A 22,836-nucleotide genomic window follows, 5' to 3' on the forward strand; every position below is an offset into this window, starting at 1 on the left:
AATACAATAGCCTTCTCTCTTAGAGATATAAACCAATATATTGTACAAATACAATAGCCTTCCCTATTCGAGATATAAACCAATATATTGTACAAATACAAAAGCCTTCCCTCTTAGAGATATAAACCAATATATTGTACAAATACAATAGCCTTCCCTATTCGAGATATAAACCAATATATTGTACAAATACAATAGCCTTCTCTCTTAGAGATATAAACCAATATATTGTACAAATACAAAAGCCTTCTCTCTTAGAGATATAAACCAATATATTGTACAAATACAATAGCCTTCCCTATTAGAGATATAAACCAATTTATGGTACAAATACAATAGCCATCTCTCTTGGAGATATAAACCAATATTTGGTACAAATCAATTTCTTGTACAATAGCCTTCTCTCTTAGGGGCATCTGTGGCCGAGCGGTTAAGGTTGTTGACTTCAAACCACTTGCCCCTCACTGCTGTGGGTTTGAATCCGAACAGGGACTTTGGATTCTTTCATGTGAGGAAGCTATCCAGCTTGGTGGTTCTACTCGGGTTCCCGTTCATGCCTGAAATAATGCAAGGGAGTGCACCTGACGTCTTCCTCCATCAGTAAAGCTGGAATGTCACCATATGACCTATACTGTGTCAGTGTGACGTGAAACCCAATCAGCAAACAAAAAAACAAAGCCTTCACTCTTAATTATATACAAATTTCTGGTACAATAGCCTTCATTCCAATATCTGGTACAATGGCCTTCATTCCAATTTCTGGTACAATAGCCTTCACTGAAAGAGATATAAACCAATACCTGGTACAAGAGCCTTCATTCTTAGAGAGAAATTCACCATTATCTGGTAAAATAGCCTTTATTCTTAGAGAGGTATATAAACCCATATCCGGCACATTTTAGACATCACCACAGGAGCAGATTGTTGTTACTATATTTAGATAAGTAGCATATTGTTGTTACTATATTTAGATACAGGAGCAGATTGTTGTTACTTAAATTTAGATAAGACAATGTTTTTCTCTATTTAATACAGGAGCAATTGTTTTACTATATTTTAAACAAGGATATTTTGTTTCTATATTTAATACAGGGGATACTTTTTGGGCTATATTTTAAATTTAAACAGGAAAGACTATTTTCTAAATTTAATAAAAGAAGCCCAAATTTGAATTAAATTTTTTAAATACAAAGAATAGTTTTTATATTAGATGATTAAAACCAACTTTTTTTACTATATTTAATACAGGGGCGGAATAATAATCATATGGTTTCTGAAGTTAATGATATATTCTTGTTTAAAACATTTGTATTTTTAATCTTCATACAATATTTTTATTATTTTTGGGTGACAATTTAAACCCCCCTTCCTTTTGGAAATTAAATTTTTGGGAAAGATATATTTTATTTGACAACAATATAACTAGATGTGTTCTAGTTTTCTATAGTTGGAACATTGGGTAGTAAGGTTTCTCAAACTGAGGCTCACAGATGTTGTTGTACTATTTTACACTGCATGCCCTGTTATTAAATGTCCCAGCGTTCACCACCCAAACATTGTCTTATATTTGTCAAAACAAACAATTAAGAAATTCTGAAGCCTTCTTGGCATATGCATTCTATTTTCCATTTACCAAAAAACACATTGTGATTTTTATGGCCCTGCATGTTTTTTTTCCTGTCTGCCATTAGAAACGGTACATCGTCATTGCATATGCAGACATAAGTTACAAAATTAAAACATACCACCAAATGTTTAAAGTCGTTAAATTGCCACATTCACTTAATTGATAAAATTATGTCACTTGTCGCAATTAAAACGTCAAATATACTTCTTACACTGTCAAGCTAGGATAGCTTTAATTAATTTTCATTGTACGTTAACGAACATTTATACTTTAATGAACAAATGGCTGTTTACCAAATGGTTGATAGAAAGTGACAATTTTGGGTCAAAGTCGTTCGTGAAATATTGTCCGACCCATAGATTTTGAGCTTTGCTTGTCAATCCAGGGATTTCCATATTTAGCAATGCAGGAATTTAATGGATAGGGTAAGACAGTTTGATTTATTCGTTCATTTTTTATAATTTCTGAAAGGCGTTTGGCAAAGTGTCAAATATTTATAGGTAAGTGAAACTGAGCGTCTGCTGAACAAGCATTTTAAAAAAGTTCGGCAATAAACATTGAACTTTTTGTAGCAAATAAAAAAAGTTATTAAAAGTTATATGAAATTAATGTGGTACTAAGTTAAAGATAAATCCATCAATTTTTTTATATTTAAGAACAAAACAAAACTGAAAATACCCACCAAAAGATATGTTTTGAAAATAAATGTAATTATTTAAGAAAAAGGATTGTTATAATGCTAAATTGACATATTATTTCATGATAAATGGAGCAAATTTCTATTCTTTTTCAAAGACCATGATTGAGCACATATAAATTTATATTATTGCCACAGTGTCTACCCATTTACAATTCATATAAAAAAAAGGATTTAATACTACACAGATATCTGTTTTATAGAGTTTCCAAAATACAAGAATCTAAATTTAACATTATTTATATGAATGAGAAACATATAATATAATACAAATAGATGTATATAGAATCTGGCCAGACATCAGGCCTAGAGGTCATAACCTCTAGTCAGTCTTATTCAAATGAGCCTCGCCATGACAAAACCAACGTAATGCGTTTGCGACCAGCATGGATCCAGACCAGCCTGCGCAGTCTGATCAGAATCCATGCTGTTCACTGTCAGTTTCTTCACTTGTAATAGAGATGGTAAGCGAAAAGCATGGATCCTGATCAGACTGCACGGATGCGCAGGCTGGTCTGGATCCATGCTGGTCGCAAACCCACTATGTTGGTTTTGTCGTGACGCGGCTCAAATCATCTCTATGTTGGTCATGAAGCTTGCATTATAAATGATAGGAAATTTCAGTTATAATTTAAATTTGTCTCAACATTATTATTTGCATGAATATTATTTTCTGCATACAAAAACAACTCAGTTTCAGTTTTGTGAATAAAAATTGATATTCATTTACAGCCTATATACCTCCTTTTACTTTTGTTTTAAATAGTGATTTATATCATTTAATCAAAAGAACAACTTTTTTTTTAAAAATGGTTTGTATTGTTGTCATAGAAACAAGATACGACAAAGTTCTATTTTACATGCCATTTAATTATATCAATTGATATTTGTCTTAAAATTTAGTCAAATTGGCCGAAACATTTTACCATTGCCTGTAAACAGTCTTTAACTTCTTGTCTTTTTCCAAGCGTCAAATATATTTTGATATAAAAAATGATATTGCTTATTTTGTGTAAAGGAAAAAAAAACAGCCTAACTAAACAAACAACATTATATTTACTGGTGTTTTGAAGCCATAAACATAATATATATATATTTTTTTATTTTCCGTATATTTGAATTGTTCTTGGAGTGAAAATTATTATAAATTGAACATCATAACTAAAACTAGCATCATTTTGATACATTATATAAATTTGAAAATAAAAGAAACAATTAACCAGGATTATGCTATGGTACTATTTTTCAACATATATCATATTTATTTTGCATGGGAAAAAAAAAATCTCATATTTCATTGTGTGTTTTGTTGTTGTTGTTTTTTTTTGTCAGACATAAAAATTCATTGTTTATGTAAGCTAGTATTACATATACTGTAAGGATAAATCAATGATAAATAACATATAATAAGTTATATGTCAACATACTATATTATATTAACATAATTATAATCCTGGGAGGGCCACCTGCCGTCACAACACACCTATATACATGCCACCAGAATGGTATATAATTTACAATATAATTATTATAATTGTCTAAATGCCATTTTCACTGGTAAGTGTCTTAGACTTTCTCTTTAAAATCATGCAATAAATTTTCAAAATTGTTTGTAATTTAATTAATATTAATTTTCTTTTCCGCTTTCATCTTACTTTTATTATCTTTACACATTGAGAAAATGAAGATAATAATATTGAGAAAAAAAATGATAACAGAAAATAACCTTGAATGTTTTCTTATGTGATATCAATAGGAAATTACAAATAAAGTGATTTTTTTTTTCAGACATATAATTGTGTGTAGACAGACTAACCATATCTATATATACAGTCATGTACATACAACAATCACTTTGGTGTTGATATACCAAAAGATTTATTTTATATAGAATATGTTTTACCCTTAAAACATGGTTAAATATTTATTATTAAAAAATATTCTTATCTGATAAACAATAGTGTTTCATTTGGATGCTCTCCCTATCTTTTTCAAACCTTTAGAAAATAACAATAGTTCATAAAATGATAAAGGAATTCCAATGAGGTCCTGAAGCCAAAATATATAATTTAAAACTAATACATTTGTACATAGATCAACTAATGGGCACTTAAAACAGGAAGATATACAAAAAATAATTAACAAATTAACTAATAATTAAATTGAAAATTTGTGCAATTCTTATCCTGATTTAAGCTTAAGGCATTTAAATGCTCATTTTTTAACATTTAAAATAAGGTTAGTGATTGAACAACTGAATACAATTTATTGGTCAAGACCTACATCAAATGGTACATAAATCTCAGTCCCGTTATGTCAAAAAAACCTAAGTGGAGTTCCCTTGAATTCATTATAAAATGTTTCTACAAAATATAATATTAAAATTTGAAGAATATTTCGTGAAACTTGAATGTAGACATAGATGATTTATTTTAAATGATTTAACTGGTCTGGTAGTACAAATGTGGGGGTGTAATTTGTTAATTCTGGTCACATCTGATAATTGATGGATACAAATTGATTATATGCCTTTTATTTCAGTTTGGTTTATTTCATTGTCTTGTACCTGATACATCACAAATATTTTGTAGTTTTCCGAGTAAAAAACACAAAAATCACGATGACTTCCCCATTTTTATTGTTCAATGGCTGATTTACATTCCACAGTGATTGTATAAACTATTTCAGAATTTTTGTAACAAAAAAATTTTTTATCAATTGCTATGGTGATTGTGAGAAATGAAAATTATTCAAATCATGAAGTTTTAAACATTGTAAGTTAATCTTGACTTTATTTTATGGGGCATTTTCTTTATGAAAGATTTAATCATGCATTTGAGCTTTACCACACGGTAAAATTTAAAAATTTAAAACTTTCAAAAAGCGAACATCATGTTTGTTACAAAAAAATTTTTCTGTAAAAAATTTGTCAACAATTTTTTTTTAACTGCGATCATTGCTTAAACATTGTTAACAATCATTACATGGAATGTGCATAAAAAAGAGATAAAAATATAATTTAAAAAACATAATAATTATTTAAGTATATTTAATAGGAGCAGATTAATATAATTTCCTGTTCTATACCAAATCAAGAACTCTTCCTTTGACTGTTCAGAAAAAACTTGGCTCAATTTTCCGAAGCAGAGTTATTGATCTTTAGAGCAAATTATTAATAATAGAAAATTTGTTTCATTTAAAAATTCATCATAAAATATAATTAAACTAAAGGTACGCTAATTAATTAATCTAAAGGTATGCTTATTGAATACATAAATGAAATTTGTTTTCTGGTATTAATTTGGATTATAGTTTTTAATTTCTGTACCAACTTGTAAATTCTAAACAGAACCGATCGTTTCTTGGTATTGTTTTGTTTTATATGAGATTTAACAATACTTGAACGTAAACAATTCTTTTGGATTGGAATTTTAAAAAAAAGAAAATATTGACATAAAAGTAATTAACTCACACTTCTGTCCTTTGCCAAAACAACACTTATATTATTGTATTATTATTTTAATAAATACATGTTAATTTAGATATATTAGCTATAATTTAATTCGCAACAGAGAAACAATTGTGGAATATTTTATTTAAATAATCTCTATACTCATTTGTTTTGCTAGAACTGAAGATGATCGTCACCTTGATGCAGTAATGGGTTATCTCTTTATATTATTTTATAGGAGTTAACCTGTTACTGCATAGAGGCTCACAGGGAAGACAGGGCATGCCCCCAACTGTGTTGCCACTTTAAATAAACTCTTTATTATTAGTATTATTTTATTATTTCTGCATTAAGGTGACATGTTTAGCCTCTGTTGTACAAGTATAGAGCCAGGCCAGCCTGTATGTCCGTGCAGACTCAGATCAGGCTCAATACTGTTGACTGATTAAATTAAATTTACATCTTAAATATCCCAAAATCTGAAAATGGATCGTTCCAAAAATAGAAGATGGAAAATTTCATTTTAAGAAATTCAGCAGGTTATGGTTTAAGTGTAATGAAATATATACATACTTCTTGAACTATTGTTATAAAAACTGAATCAACTAATCTGATAATGATCTTAGTAAGATTCAATAAAACAACCAAACTTTTCACACTGATTAGCTTTAAATCTAAAAAATCAATATAATATTATTTTTAAAAATTAAGATTCTTCTGAAAAATTAAATAAAATAGATTTTATGTAAAATTCCAAAAATGTAAAGCAACAATTATTAAATTGTCCCCCAAAATGAGAAAAGACAGCAACAAAAAACGTCATACAAACAAATCAAATGTACAATCAGTTTAATTCACTGTAACATGTAAATTTATTTTAACTGTGGTGACCATAATTTTAATTATTTCAAAATATTTGACCACAAAAATGGAAGCCAGTGTTCACCAGAATATGCAGTTTTGATAAGTTGTATAATTAATTATAATTTAAAAGTTATGTTTTTAATTACCAAAAACAATACAGTTATTGTATATGTGTCAATAACTACTTTCAAAACTAGATGAAATGAAGTTTTATGTCAACTTATCTTCATTTGCGTCATTTTGTTGAAACAAATAAATTAACTCTCTCAAGACGGAACATTTTCATGAAAATTAGTATCACAAAAAAATTGCATAAATCAAAAGTTACTGAAACCAATTATGTTTTTAAACCTGATCTAATATGATACAATATATAAAATATTTTATTACATTTGTGACTTGTAAACAATTTTTTTTAAGCGAATACATATTTAATACATCGATTCCAAACAATAAAAATGTAAAATTTTACATGAATTTTGAGTGATAAATTCCGTGCATTTAAAGAAGTATTAATAATTTTCATTATGAATATTAACTGTAAAATAAAATCTTTATTTTCAACTCGGGTAGTATTTTTTTATATTAGCTGATATCGTTTTCCTAATAATTTCAAATCTATTGTTTTGTAAATTAATATAGATATTTAAAAAAAAACAAAAAAAAACTTTAAGTTATTCTTGTTCTTATTTTGTGTATAAAGCTTTCATTTTATAGAAAATTTCAAATTCAATTTTCATGTAAATTTATAAGTATGGTTGTCATGGGGACAGTTTGTGAGGTAATAAATTCAGGAAATTAATTACAGGTTAAATAACAACTTATTTTTAATTCATGCATATAAATAATGTTGTGTCTCATAATTATGTAAGAAAATTATGATAATAATGGTCAAAAAGAAAATAAAAAACGTTTGTAAAAATTTGAATCAGAATGAATGCGTGTTCAAAATGTGTTCTTTTCTTAATTCTAAGAGAGTTGTTAAACTGTATATCTTTAAGCCCTGGTGAATTTTTATTGTGAAGTTATAGGCAGTTCTTTTAATTTAGAACAGTCCATTCTTTGATTTCTGAGTATCAAAATACTAAAATTAAGTTCTTAGCCAATAATATAAAGTCTGATCATTTATAGAGTTCGCACATTTATGTTACATACTGACCAGGCTGTATCCCTTTCACACACCTGTTGTTATTGCTGTTACTTTAAAAAAAATGAAATTAAGAAAATATATTGACAGAAATTTATTTTTATCAAATTACATTTTTTTCCCATAAAATATTACATTCAGCAGTTTTGAATTTACAAAGTCAAGATTTCATTTCAGAAGAAAATTCATTACAATTTATTATAAGATCTAAAAATAGCTGCAATCTCATTGGTCCAAACAGTAATCAAAAGAACAAATTATAAAAAATCATACTCACTGGGTGCAGTGTCATATTTACTGACTGATTTGGATTTTCTCAATCTAAAAATAGAATCAGGCTCATATTCAATGACCATACAGCAAATAAAGTTGTCCACGCAACTACATGAATCATATTCACAATCTGTAAGTACCGGTATTTCACAGTCTGAAGTGTCATATTTTATGGCTGAATTTTTCCAATTTAAAAATAGAATAAGACTGGTATTCAATGACCATACAGCGTAGACCATTAACTGCCCAAGTGCATACAAATTAATTTTTTCATTTTGTTCTTTACGGCATATTTCTTGATTCAAATCTAACTATTTTAAAATAATACTACTAGTATAAAAATTATTAAGTTAAAAGTTACACCTCAATGATAAGTACATTTATTACTTTTGTTTGTAGCCATTTAACATCTGACATCATCCTGTAACATGCATCTTTTTCTTGTGTTTGAATGAAAAGACCTTTACTTTTTTATCTTTAGCAGATGATATAATAAAACAGTTATTGACTAATGATCCATTTAATATGATGTGATAATCACCTGTGATATGTCATATTGACCTTGGCTACCATCTTGGTCAATATGACATATCACCTTGGTCAATATGACATAAATTGGTGAATATCACATCATATTGAATGGCTCACTAATTAATAATTGTGTAATATTGTATGAAGTTATTCAAAAATACATGTATTTTCTGTTTAAAACTAATGCCTAGACTTTAATTATAAATGATTGTAACCCTGTTTTGAGAACTATCAGCTGTAAAATGTCAATGCTAAAAGGTCATTGCAATCAGATCAATGCTAAAGGTTGATGCTGAAAGGTCAATGTCATCAGGTCAATGCTAGCAATGTCCACTTTCTTGGCTTTTTTTTGTAAAACTTTCAGTATAACACTGTCAATGTTTAAAATTAATAATCCATATAAATGAATGAGATTTCACTTACTACCTAAAGTTAAATGTGTGCTTGTTCAAACACATACAAAAAAATGCAACTTACATAGTGATTAAACTCATAGTATGAATAAAGAAATTTTTTCTTTAGTTTCAAAAGTATGGAATATAATTGCATTAAAAGCATGAATATATTACTGTCACCTTTGGTCTATTTAATTTATGAAACTAGTGTTTAAGATTTAAATTTCAAATTCCTTACATTTCACCTTGAAATATAATCCATGCTCATGTAAAATAGAATATTAATTAATAAGTTTCAGATAAAAAAGATATGTGACACATAAGAGAAGTGAAATATGCAAACTATTTAAAAAAGCAAATCAGATTTGAGGGCCATATTTTTTGAAAAATTATTTGTTTATGTTTACAGCCAAGTACCAGCAGCTACAGACAGAATATGTTGAGCTGGGAACCACTGTTCAAGAGCAAAAACTTTTGATTAGTCAGCTAGAAGAGGACCTCCGTAACGTCAATGCACTGTCGTCAATGTTCCGTGGTGAGGGGGAGGGAGTCGAGTCTATAACCCCTGGGGCCGAGATGGTTGCTTCCGCTGTGAAAGAAGTCACTACATCAGGTATGTGGCCTTGACTTTGAAATACTACAGTACTTAAAGACAATTACAACTGTAAACATACTTGGGATTCAGTTTAAAATATTGAAAGTTTATTTATTATATCATAATTATTATGAATACTTATTATGTTGTTTTCACAGTTTTATCTTTTTTATGTCTGATATGTTTGAATAATCTGCAGCTGTCAATATATTTTCTTAATTACAATCCTAAAAAGTTTCAATGTTTAGATACTGATGTGACAGACTATTAGCACCAGTTCTGTTCTCATTATTATTTCATTTAGATAAATTGCATTTAGTTCTAAGCATAAGTCAAAGTGGCAGCTCTTATTTCGTGAAAATCGTAGAAGTAATACATTTCATAAAAGAGATCATGTATACACCACATAATGGATGTTTGATATATTACAGCAGCACCACCACAGTCACCTGACGGCTCCAAATCCGCCGCCGACTCCTTGCTGCCCATAGTACAGAGTCAGAGAGAGAGGTACAGGGTGCGAGCCCAGGAACTTGAAGCAGTAAATATACTTACATTCTTGATACAACTTTATCTTGATAGGCTTGTTAGAGAGTTGTGAGTTAGAGTGTGCCAGTTTGTTTTATTCTTGATACACAAGAAAGCTTTCTGCGTTTTTAGCTCGACTTTTCTATGAAAAGGGGAGCTATCCTACTCGCCCCGGCGTCGGCGTCGGCGTCGGCGTCGGCGTTGGCGTCACACCTTGGTTAAGTTTTTCGTACCACCCCACTTTATTTCAGAAGTATTACAAGTATGGCTTTGAAACTTACCATACTTGTTCACCATCATAACCTCCATCTACAGACAAGAGTACATAACTCTGTCAAGGTTTTTGACAGAATTATGGCCCTTTTTTGACTTAGAAAGTGTATTGAGCTTGGTTAAGTTTTTTGTACCACCTCACTTTATTTCAAAACCATTGGAGGTATTGCTTTTAAACTGACCATACTTGTTTACCATCACGACCTTCATCAACAGACAAGAGGACATAACTCTGTCAAGGTTTTTGACAGAATTATGCCCCTTTTTGACTTAGAAAATACATTGAATATGGGTAAAATCCACTTATTGCCTTAACCCTTTGAGATATTGCTTTGAAACTTTTAATGCTATTTCACATCATTACCCCCATCTGTACGCAAGAGAAGGTAAACTCTGTCAAGGATTTGTTTTAAAAATTAAGGCCTTTTATCGACTTAGAATCTTGGTTAAGTTTTTAGTACCAGTCCACTTTTTGACTGAACTGTTTGAGATATTAATTTGAAAGTTGGAATACTTGTTTACAATCATGATTCCCAAACATGTCCAGGAGAAGGTAATTCTGTCAAAGATTTTATTTGAATTATGGCCCTTAACTGTCAATGTTTTGTATTATAGGCAAGCACTAAAAAACTTAAAAAATCTAAAAAAATTCATTCCTATCCACTTGTTCACTTTACCATAAATTATGTCATATAAACATTGTTGTAATATTCAAGGGTATCAAACAACTAGTTCACTTTAAAAATACAGAGATTCTTGTATTGCCTTTTACTGCAAAAACTTTTTTTATTGGCAAGCAATAAAAAAGTCGAGCGCGCTGTCTTACGGACAGCTCTTGTTGTACTTCTCCTGAGGATGCTCTATAGAACTATCCAGTACTTGTGAAATCAAAATATGCAAATATAGCCCACTGCAAAACCAGTAATTAATCCCAAATAACATGTAACTTTTTAATTGTTTTTTAAAAATCTTTGTACTTTGATTTTCTTGAAATATTTTGGCTCATCTGGAAACGTGCAGCTTGAATGTCATTTGTACAATTTATCTTATAATTAATCTTTATTTACAATTTATCGCCTGTTGTCTTATGGGAACTTGCTTAAGTCTCCTAAATCCCCATCTTTTACCACATGAAGGACCATCTTTAATTTTTGTCTGTATTAAATATCCTATTTTGCCAACTTGTTTATAAAAAAAAATTACAACACACATTATAACAAAAATAAGATTTATAAATCACAATCTTTCAGTTAAAAATATTAAACAATATTTCTTAAAACAAGTGAAATTTGATTTTCATGCAAAAAGAATGGTAAAACATTTTTGAAAGGTGTAGAAGTCCCAGGTTGTACAGAAAAGTTTGGTTAGATTTTGAGTCATATCAACACTGTATATGTCAGTTGACAGGAAGTAAGTTTATTTTAATAAATAATTATTTCAGCAAACGATCGGACAACAACAACAGATTACGATGTTACAGAATGAGATTGACAAGCTTCGCTCGGACAACGTTAAACTGTACGAGAAAGTTCGTTACTTACAGTCCGCAGGTTACTCTACCAAGGTAAATAAAAATATATCCATGTCTAGAAAGATAAAACACTTTATAGTAGGATAATAACCTGAATAATATTTTGCTTCTGTTGCTTTCTTTGAATTAGTATAGTAATAGTGATTTAGAATTTAAAATTTCATGGAAGTCAAAATACTACTTTGTTTACACTTAGTTACTTATATGACAAATAATCTGGCATTCAGTGTTACAATTTTTAAACTCTAAGAATCTAACATACTTAAAAATAATTATATCATCTTTGCCCTTTTTAAAAGATGAAAAAGGATTCTTTTCTGAGGCATAATGTGCCTTTCTGTTTTTTAGAAATAAAATATTGCTTTTCACTGAACTTTTTTTCACTGAACTATGTTTACTTGAGATTCTGTTAGTTTGGTTTAGTTGAGATGTAATTAAGTTTGCTAAAGATTATGTTAGATTTAAAATATTTGAATTTACGAAAGTATGGCCAGTACTTGTATGTACATGTATGTAAATTACTAGATATCTATGGTGTTCATGTTTAGTTTGATCTGTATGGAGATATCGATTCATTCACTATATTTTAGATTTACTTACCTATCATATTAATTTATATTTCATATAACAAGACCTTTGTTTATGCTCAGTCTGTCTGTCATATTGAAAGGAAACATTTATAATACAATATTATGTCAAATTATGTCAAATTTTCAGCACAGAAAACCACATTAATTTTCATCAGTTTTGAAGTCATGCAAAGTTGTAACAGCTGTGTTTCTAGTGTATTTTGACAGAAATTATGTCCTTTTATAAAGTTTAATATCTATATTGTTAAAGTTTTGCTGGCAACATTATGTTGTTTTTAGGCTAGTTTGTTTATTTTAGTTAATTTATGTCACCATTATGTGATTTTAATTGTAAACAGTTATGCTATAAACAGGAGAAATCTAATTAAATTTAAGTATAAAGTTCTTCTTGAAGAAAGTTTTGTTTAATGGCTGTTTCTTAAATTATCTATGTCTATTTATAACGCGGCAAATTAAGTTTCCTTAAATAAATATGATGTTGATATAAAATAAGGCATCAAAAAATAAACCTTGTTTTTTAACCTTTCTTTTCGTAAAGTATTATTTAGGCATGCTATGCTAGTATTATTTAGGCATGCTATGCTGTCAATTTGTGTGACTTCTGACCTTCAAAATGACCTTGACCTTGAACCTTGTGTGCTTATCAAGTTTGAGATTTGTGTCTATTTCAAATGTAAGACTTTTTAATTTAAAGTAACAAACCTTCATAAATCTTTTACAATAAGCCCTTTAAAACTGAACAGTCAAAGTTTGTTGGACATGTATATAAATTACATTATGAATAAGGTAAAGATTTTATGTGGAAATTCTGTTAGTGTTGTACTCAAAGTAAATAAAAAAAACATAAACTTAAATTTGAAATTTTTCCAAATACAAATGTACTAGTATTTACATTAAAATACATCAAATGTCCACCATTTTAGTGGCTTTTGTTAGATTTATAACCAACAGCTAGACAGTAAAAATTGGAATAACATTTTAATATGTATAATTATATTTCACTTAATTGCATTAAAGCAAGTTATTGACAGAATGAAATAGTATTACATTAATTTTCTTTACATCAATCATTTTAAGAAATATTTTAAGTTTTAGGGATTAAAGTCAAAATTTTGCGAAAATGTTAATAATGATATAAAAAATCATCTTCAAAAAAAAAATCTGATGCAAAGTAAAGTTACATAAACGTGATTTTTATTTCTAATTTCATGTTTTGAGAATAATTACATTAAAATGTAAATCACGCGTATATAAATCACGAAAGATATAATTTTATTATAAATCAATCAAAATTTTGCAAAACAGTCATAAAATCACTGTAGCATTTTGAAGGGTTTATGCATTAAAATGTGCATAATTAACTAGCATAAAAATGCAGAAAATAATTTCTTGTGAAGACAGTTCAGGATGTAAGACTGACAGCCTATCTCTCAAATATTTTCATTTTTCCATTTTGTCATTAAGTTAAAGGTTATGACAAAAAAGTTCCGCCAGTGACATCGACGTTCCAGCTTACACTGATCATTTTATCTTTTAAGTCATATTATATAAATTTTAGTAAACTTAAAATGTAATTACATAAGTATATTATTCTATTAGAAAAAAAAAATGTTTTGAAGACATGTGTCACTGTTAGCTACACACTGTTACATGTACCATAAATAGAGGATATTCAAGTTTTTTCTATAAATACATGATTTATTTTCATCGAGTGGTATGAAAATAAATATTTCATGAGTGGCAGTAGCCACGAGTGAAATATGGTAATTTTCATGCCACAAGATGAAAATAAATCATGTATTTATAGAAAAAACTTGAATTTTCTGTTTATTATATACTTTTTTCTCTTTTTTGCAATAAAATTGGAAAGACTTTCCCTTAAATTTTGTGTACTGGCAGAATTTAAAAGAAAGTAGTCCGGCAAGAGACCAGTGAAAATACGGAAAATATGTTTCACTGCAGTGAAAAATAAATTTTTACAGTGAAAATACAGAAAATGAAAATACGCATTTTATTTTATCAATATTTCATTTATAAGTATATAATAAACATTTGTAATAGTTTTAAAAGAATGAAATGAAAGACAAAAAGATGGAAAAAGGGAAATAAAAATTCACTCAAGTTAGCATTAATCAGAAGTGTATGTATTTTCAGGAAACATCTGTATCATTTTGAATTCACTAATTGTCTTTAAAAAACTGTACTGTAATCTAATACATTACCAGCACATGTAAGTTTACATCTTTCTTGCATATCAATGCTATCTACAATTTAAGCTTTTGAATACACCAAAACTTTAAAATCATCTGTAAGCTTTTGAATAAACTAAAACTTTAAAATCATCTGTAAGCTTTTGAATACATCAACACTTTAAAATCATCTGTAAGCTTTTGGATACACCAAAACTTTAAAATCATCTGTAAGCTTTTGGGTACACCAAAACTTTAAAATCATCTGTAAGCTTCTGAGTACACAAAAACTTTAAAATCATCTGTAAGCCTTTGAATATACCAAAATTTTAAAAATCATCTGTAAGCCTTTTAAATACACAAAACTTCAAAAGTGTCTGCTGGCTTTGGAAATGCACCAAGACTTTAAAATCATTTGTAAGCTCTTGAATGCACCAAAACTTTAAAGTTATCTGTAAGCTTTTGAGTACACCAAAACTTTAAAATCATCTGTAAGCTGCACCAAAAGTCCCCCTTAGCATAAAAGGGAGAGCATCAGTACTGTAATTCATCGGTCACTTGTGTGATTCTCAGACAAGAAAAGACAAAAATTCTTTGTGACAGTTGATCTCTGTCATTGAATCCTATTGGTCATTTGTCTCTCACTGCTGATCCAGAAATTACTTCAGTAGCAGGTCACATACAAAATCAAAGCACAGAAGGCGCTGAATTTGTTTGGGTCTCAGAATGTAAGAAAGGTGCAGGTTGTGAGATTATATGTTTAGTGCCACCAATGCTTTCCAGCGTTTTAATTGTAGTAAATTGGCTATAAGACTAATTGCAACACTGATATTCAATCCAATGTTTATTTGACTTTAACAATTTAAAAAAATGATTTACCTTTACTGGGATTTGAACTCCAGACCTCTCGCTTCCTAAGCGAGCCTGAAAACCCTTCAGCCACGGTTAAATTTATATGTGAACGGCCTGAAGAAAACCATATTATTCTAAATTAGGGCTTGTAACGACTTTTAACTGTTGTTTAACACAGATGTAAATAATCATGAAGCTTACTATAAGCATGTATATTTATAAAGAATCAAAGGGCTTCAAGTTCTTTGGTATTTTCTGATCTTTGCAATCTAAATCGTACTGTATATATGTATGCATTTTCCTGTATAAGTTTATTTTTATGTATTATAATTCATTTTGTAAGGCACATACGGAATTCTGCATAACTAGAGTTGCATCAAAAAATCATTTATGTACTTTTTTTACGACAGCCACACTTTATCCTTGTAAATCATGGCTACTAACTTCCTTAACAAAAATAATTAAAAAAAGAATTTAACAAAAAAAAAATTTCCTCGACTGGGATTCGAACTCGAGACCTCTCACTCACAAAGCGAGCGCGTTACCACTGTACCACGGAGAAGTTATACACAGAATGTCTGAATAATATCAAGTCATTCTAAATTTAGAACTTCCATTGCATTCAGGTTTGTAATCCTTATTAATTTCGAGGTATTTTGTTCAGGGTAAACCTGTTGTTTAAAATTGCAGTAAATATTTTAGCGAAAATCCTCTCGCCCAAACAGTCCGACATGTAGAATCTATATATTCCACTACTCGGTTTGTGTAGTATTCGGTAATCTACATGGCTAAAAATAGTATTTTCATTGATAAAATCATATTCATCCGCGTAATTTGTGATTGTGCATTTATTGACAATTCTATAAGCCAACGCTATTGTTTAACTTTAAATGCGTTGTAATTTGTTGGATACTTGTAACAAAATAAAATATTTCTTTCTTTTAAATCGCTAGTTTTAAGCTGTTTTGAGAACTACTTGTTGTTAGGTTTGTCATAAACTTCTGTGTCAGAGATTGAATGTCCGCTTTGTATTTAGTTATTTTCGATCAGAAAATACCAGAAAACAATATTAGAAATCTTCGACCATTCGGGAATTACTTTGCTTGAAAATTGATGCGCCTGTCTTTGACCATCTTTACGCAGTGATCTCCCCTGAATTTTTCGGCTTTAGTGTACATACAAAAGGGAAGTAACCGCTTCAAAAAAGTGGACTACTTTCGGCATTTGCAATTAAGAACATTAGACTCTGAAATTTCGCTACCATTATTTGTTTGGTCTGACGACCCAAACAAATAAAAACTAGGTAATTACTGTATAGTTATCCAGAAAAGCCAGTTACGTGGACCAATGTTATATTTATAAGCCGTAATGTTTCCTTGGGCAAGAAACTGCATACATTGCTTACTAGTACTGGTTGGTTCCAGGAACGGATTTGAGAGTGTTTTGATAAGCTTTATCATAGCTTCCAACACAATTGAACTAAAATGAATTTGTATACACAAAACTAAACTAATGTTATAGTAATTGAACCATCATATATTAACTTATGCACACCAATATTAGGGGTATTAGTTAATGTTGTACCATCATATCAATTACAAATTGTATACATGTAGACTAAGATTGATACCTTTATATTTCAGTCTGGCAGTCACCATGACGATGGAACACTGACCAAGTATTCTACCCAGTACGAGGAACGTCTCGACCCATTCTCATCATTTAACAGGAAGGTTTGTTATTACCTCCCTTTATATTTAAATTGTGTCATGAATTTAAAATGATTGAAATGGATGATTTTGTCGTAATTCATGTGCAGTCAATCTTCGGTGAAATTGAAACAATTTTTTTTTAGTCTTGACTTTTAAATCTTAAAATGTTATTATATAATTATGATGTAATTTTAATACACTTCTTATAAATTGTAAATTCTGTTGAAAAGTTAAGAGCTAAACATATAATGGCAATTTAATGTATTCATAGATTAAATGGTTTAATAAATGGTTTAATCATTTGATCCAAACTAAGATCTTAGATACATTTCTGTTTTGATTTTGATGTTTCAGGAGAAGATTAAGCGCTATATGAATCTCAAACCGTATGATAAAATAACTCTCAGTATGGTATGTTAAATTTATTATTTAACTGTACACTTAAAATTCACTCTTACAATAGTATCAAAACAAACTTTGAATATGTTGTTCATGAAATAGATATAAATTTTGAGTGCATTTATGGTTTGAGTTCAAATGCACAGGAATATATTCACAAAGGCCAATGTCTTCATGATAAATTACGAAGCATTTGAATGATAAACCATGCATTTATACTACAATGCAAGAAAAATTTATATCTATTTCCATTCCAATATGCTATTAATTAAAAAGGAGAATTGATAAAAATATTTTGAACTACATTAATGGCGTAAAAAGTAATTTTCCTGATGTCATTTGGTTAGTTGATGTCATATCTGATGTCATATAATGTACAATCATTCCATATTTATGTCCTGCATATAATGTAAAATATGCACTTGACTACCCTATCTGTTTGATAAGGGGGTAGTGTGGATGGTGTTAGATTGTAGAATAATGCATCATTCAGATCTACAAATACACTTACACGTATATATAATCAGAAAAGCCAAATGACATCCTGAGTGATTAATTAAAAAATCTATTAAATGATAAACCATGTATCATAATATGTAGAAAAATTCATATCATATCTAATTTCATTCTTGATAAAAAAGAAAGAAAATCAATAAGAATATGCTGAATAATATTGAATTGGATAAGTTATTTTTATGATAAAATAATCAAAGTGAGTAGACATATGGCTGTTTACATTCCTGTTCATAATAAATTCTGTGACAAATGGTTAGTAAAAATTGGAATCAATGCGCAGTCCAGTTAGTATTGAAATAAACTGATGCAATGTTAAAATATTTAATTAATTTCAAACTGTGCAATTAATTATCACTCAAAGAGGTGGAATACTATGCTGGCATATTTATGTTGACAGATGAACAATTAAAGGCCCATTATGCCTAAGAAATGCTTTTATTTATTTCTCAGAAGTTTTTATTGTTATTTTTTGTGTAGTTTCTAAAAAATTACTTGACCTAGAACCAGAAACATCTATTTGTTTTGTTGCCTTTTGGCAATTAGTTCAGTTAAAGTGATTTAGTATTTTGTATGGAAGTCAAAATACTACTTTGTTTACTTTTTTCTACTTCTATGACAAATTACTGCATTCTTCAAGTATCAAGAATCTATAACTTATTCTAAAGCCATTATTTAAACTTGAACTTCATGTTTGGCCTTCCAAAAGAAGTAAAAATTAATATTTCTGCGGCATTACCTCATTTATTATCTTACTATTAACTAGTTAGTTTGCCTTTAATATTAGATGAATAACAAATATTTCACAGATAAATAAATATATATTTTATATTTCAGGGCAAGTTTATCATGGGAAACAAGACAGCTCGTACATTTGCGTTCTTCTACACAGTGCTACTACATTCTCTAGTCTTTGTGGTAAGTATGTTGAAGATATTTGAGCCGTGTCACGACAAAACCAACATCGCTTACCAACCCTATAACAAGTAGAGAAACTGATAGCGAACAGCATGGATCCTGATCAGACTGCGCGGATGCGCAGGCTGGTCTGGATCCATGCTGGTCGCAAACCCATTTTGTTGGTATTGTCATGACGCGGCTCATTTTAGTTTGATTTGCTGGTAGTGTGTTTTGAGCTGTCAACTTTTGTGCACCCTATACTATATAGTTAAGTCTTTTAATTCAATATATTATTAGATATAAAGATTGTTGACTGGTTATAAAATGAAGCAAGTAAATTTCTGGAATTCTGACTGGATGAAAAGTCATATATACTTTTAAGAACTGAACTGTGCACATGTAACAATGCATCTCTACATGTGTACATAAAGTTTATTATTGTGTTTTGTACTAAATGATATATTTTGCAATTCGGATGTCAGTTTGAAAAATAGTTAAAAGATACACAGCAATGATGATTTTAGATTTGAATTACTTTTTATTGTGCAGCATTTGCGTAGCAGTTGAGCGTTTGGCATCAAAACCCTAGCCCCTTTTGCAATTTGTGACAAATATGTTAATACCATTACTTGTGCTTTGAGAAATTTCTATCTTGGACAGTCAGTTCAGTGCTTTGATAGAAAATTTATTATATTACAGGTGCTATACAAGTTAGCTCATATGGAGTCAGTGAAGCGTGACACATCTCTGGAATGTCACCAAGAGTAAGATATTTATGTTATTATAACTTTTCAACTTATGATGCTCTAAACCCTAAAGTAAAAGTGACAATCTTTCTGATCAGTTACTATTAATCACTGTTAATTACACTCTAAACTTTCTCTTTAATTAAATAGCCAATGAGAGAATATGAATGAGAATAGGGATTTTATTAAAAACAGTCCCCTCTTATAGTATTAGGCATAATATGACACAAGGTGTTATATTTAATTAAAAAAAAACAACAAAAAACAAACAACACACACAATAGGAACCACCAGTAAACAGGCCCTGTAAATTCTATCCCTTACCCATTGATATAAATTACCGGTATACAAATCTCTTTACTTATATTTTGTCACTAACGAGTAAGTGTAATAAATATCTGTTTTGTGCAGTTTCCAGAAAAGCAAGTAAGGTACCAAAATTTTATTTATAAGTAGACTTCACATCATATCACTGGTCTTACTACCCAGATTTAATTTATCCTTTAGACAAACTGCCATGAGGTAGTCCATTTTGCATGGAGCCAATATTTTGGTTGTCTTCAGTAGGAACTTGTAGATTTGATGAGGAGGGATAAATCAAAGATTAAAGTTTTAATTTTTACACATTAACATTATGCTTAGCCTTTACCCTGCTAAATGTATTTGTCATACTTTAATTTTGATCATTAAATTGTTATGTAAAAGATATCAATGAAAAGGATTTTAGGTTGATTTTTAAAGTAACGTCATATCAACACTTTAAAGGTCAAATGGAGACTTTTCAGGTAGACCTCGGATTTCCCTCCTGAGTAGAACCACTGACATTCCATAAGCTAGCTGGATAGCTAGCTCAAATGAATGAATCCAAGGTCCTTGTTGGGGTTCGAGAGGGGAAAATGGTTTGAAGTCAATTTGAAATTGTATCAAAACATTAAAAAGTAAAGTGTGTGCAGCTTGGCCTCATACTGGTGTAATTGGAATGTCAATTTTGATGTTTCTGTTTACAAGTTTTACAACATATATTAATCTATGTGTCATTGACTGACATTCAATTACAAGCATCCTGACAAATTCTTTAAAGCTGTAATACAGAGCTGACATTGTGATACATTTCTATCCTTTATTCAATCAATCAATAATTATTTATGTGTCTGTTATTATAGCTTACATATTTATCTATTTACCTTAAATATGAGTATGCTTCTGAAATATGGTAAATATTGATTTCTGAATTGCTGTTTTCTGTAAATTGATATTGCTTTATGTTTACAGTACATGTTATTATTGTATCTAGCTGTTAAACTGTTTTGTTAATTTTTGTAGTTATATGTTTGTATATATGTTCAGCTCTTCATGTACAATTTGAAGGAAATAAAGTATCTATCTTCAACATCTCTATATGTATTTATACTTGACTCAACATTTTTATGCACTTTTAAATTTATATGTTTATGATTTCAGATTTGCTGAGCACATGTTGAAGGCACATGGAGAAAAAGACTGGCTACATGGACATGAACATCCATAAAATGGACCAAGGGAGACAATTAATACTTCATTTCTCATCAAGAAAGACAACTCAAATTTGACCAATTATCATTAAATGAACATTATTATACCTAAAATGCTGTAAATATTTGAGGATTTCATTTGGACATTTAGAATGATTTTTAGTTGTATTAACTGAATGAGAGCTAATTTTCTTTTTTTTTTACTTTTGCATTTTGAGCAGGCCTAAACATTACTCTAAAATCATGTTTGAAATAGTTTGTGTTGTTTTAATAAATGTGGTATTCGAGCTGGAATATGTCTGGTGTTTGTTTATATGGGTATAGTATCATTACAGATAAAGTAAAATTTTAACGATTGTTATGTAGCTTCTATATACCTGCTTTATATATTTCAATGGACCTTTCCAGTGTTTACAATTTTATGAATTGGTTAATTACAATCATGTAGAGTTGCTTCCCTTGGCATATTACACAGTCACTGGTTGACATGCTTTATACAAAAGAACATATGGTTTAGTGAGCAGTTGATCCAATAATGTATAGAGAAAAAAAATGGGAGCTAAATTTTTCACTGTTATAAACTGGAAAGGTCCATTGGTTAAAAAATCACTTGTTAGATCATTATTCCATATAGTCTGACGATATTATAAAATATAAATCCTATTTATAAAATTTATGTGTGTACGACTATTAACATGCCAATTTTAATGCAGAAGTAACACAGTGGAGTATCGAAGATTAACAGATTAATTGAAACTTTCAGTCTTATATTTCATTCTTTACTTTGGTTTTAACAAAATTTTTAAGTTATCACAAGGCATGTCAGTGTAAAAGTGAAATCATACTGTGGGAAATAATAAAGGTTTTAAATACATAATTATTTTGTTTTATTATTTCTATATTTGAAGTTAATTTTTTGCATACTTCACATGTTTGCAAAAATCATAGTGAATTAACAAGTCTTCTAAAAGTGGCGGCATGGCTGAGTGGTTAACGCGTCAGACTAGTAATCTAATGATCACTAGCTGTTTGGGTTCAAACCCCATTAGGGGCAAGTCATTGTTTCCTTGAGCAAGAAACTTTACACTCATTGCTCAGTACTGGTTGGTTCCAGGAACGGATTCGAAAGTGTGTCTATAAGCTTATAGCTTCCTACACAATCGAACTAAAATAAATTCTGTATAAACCAAAAAATTCTACTTACTACATGTACCTGTTATTGCAAGAAAGATACAAGTCAGAAAAGAAACTTTGGTACAGTGATGGGAAATAAGAAGTGCAAGACATGGTAAACAATAAATTGTATAGGTTTGCAAGACGGGGTACAGTGCTTTCGTTTTATACCGTGAAAATAGTTTCCTAGTAATATTCACATTAGTTTATTAAGTCAATTTTTCAAAAGTATTGGCATTATCCTCTTTTCTTGCATATAAGACAGGATTATGAATTTTCTGTTTACACCGGTGCTAGAAAAACCTGTCTTACAACTCCCATGTAAGGGGTAACTGGCAG

At 29.5% G+C, this 22,836-nt stretch overlaps 1 protein-coding gene across 1 annotated transcript; it reads left to right on the forward strand.

The window, feature by feature from the left end:
* The first annotated feature begins 740 nt into the window (after positions 1–740).
* Positions 741–21,341, forward strand: LOC132749091 (protein CASP-like). The gene is made up of 9 exons (XM_060738769.1): positions 741–846; positions 9,395–9,598; positions 10,012–10,166; positions 11,823–11,945; positions 17,187–17,276; positions 17,610–17,666; positions 19,005–19,085; positions 19,767–19,831; positions 21,275–21,341. The coding sequence occupies exons 1-9, from the start codon at positions 741–743 to the stop codon at positions 21,339–21,341; spliced, it is 948 nt and encodes a 315-aa protein (XP_060594752.1).
* Positions 21,342–22,836: the final 1,495 nt, after the last annotated feature.

This window comes from Ruditapes philippinarum, unplaced genomic scaffold, assembly GCF_026571515.1.
Source record: "Ruditapes philippinarum isolate M1 unplaced genomic scaffold, ASM2657151v2 ctg202_1_1_1_1, whole genome shotgun sequence".
NCBI lineage: Eukaryota > Metazoa > Mollusca > Bivalvia > Venerida > Veneridae > Ruditapes > Ruditapes philippinarum.

What these genes read in the sequence shown, in the direction of transcription:
- LOC132749091 (XM_060738769.1), top strand. Translation starts at nt 741, where the DNA reads ATGGCCTTCATTCCAATTTCTGGTACAATAGCCTTCACTGAAAGAGAT. An exon ending in TCTCATCATTTAACAGGAAG is followed by an intron (nt 17,277 to 17,609) that starts GTTTGTTATTAC and finishes TTGATGTTTCAG; the next exon opens with GAGAAGATTAAGCGCTATAT. An exon ending in ATAAAATAACTCTCAGTATG is followed by an intron (nt 17,667 to 19,004) that starts GTATGTTAAATT and finishes TTTATATTTCAG; the next exon opens with GGCAAGTTTATCATGGGAAA.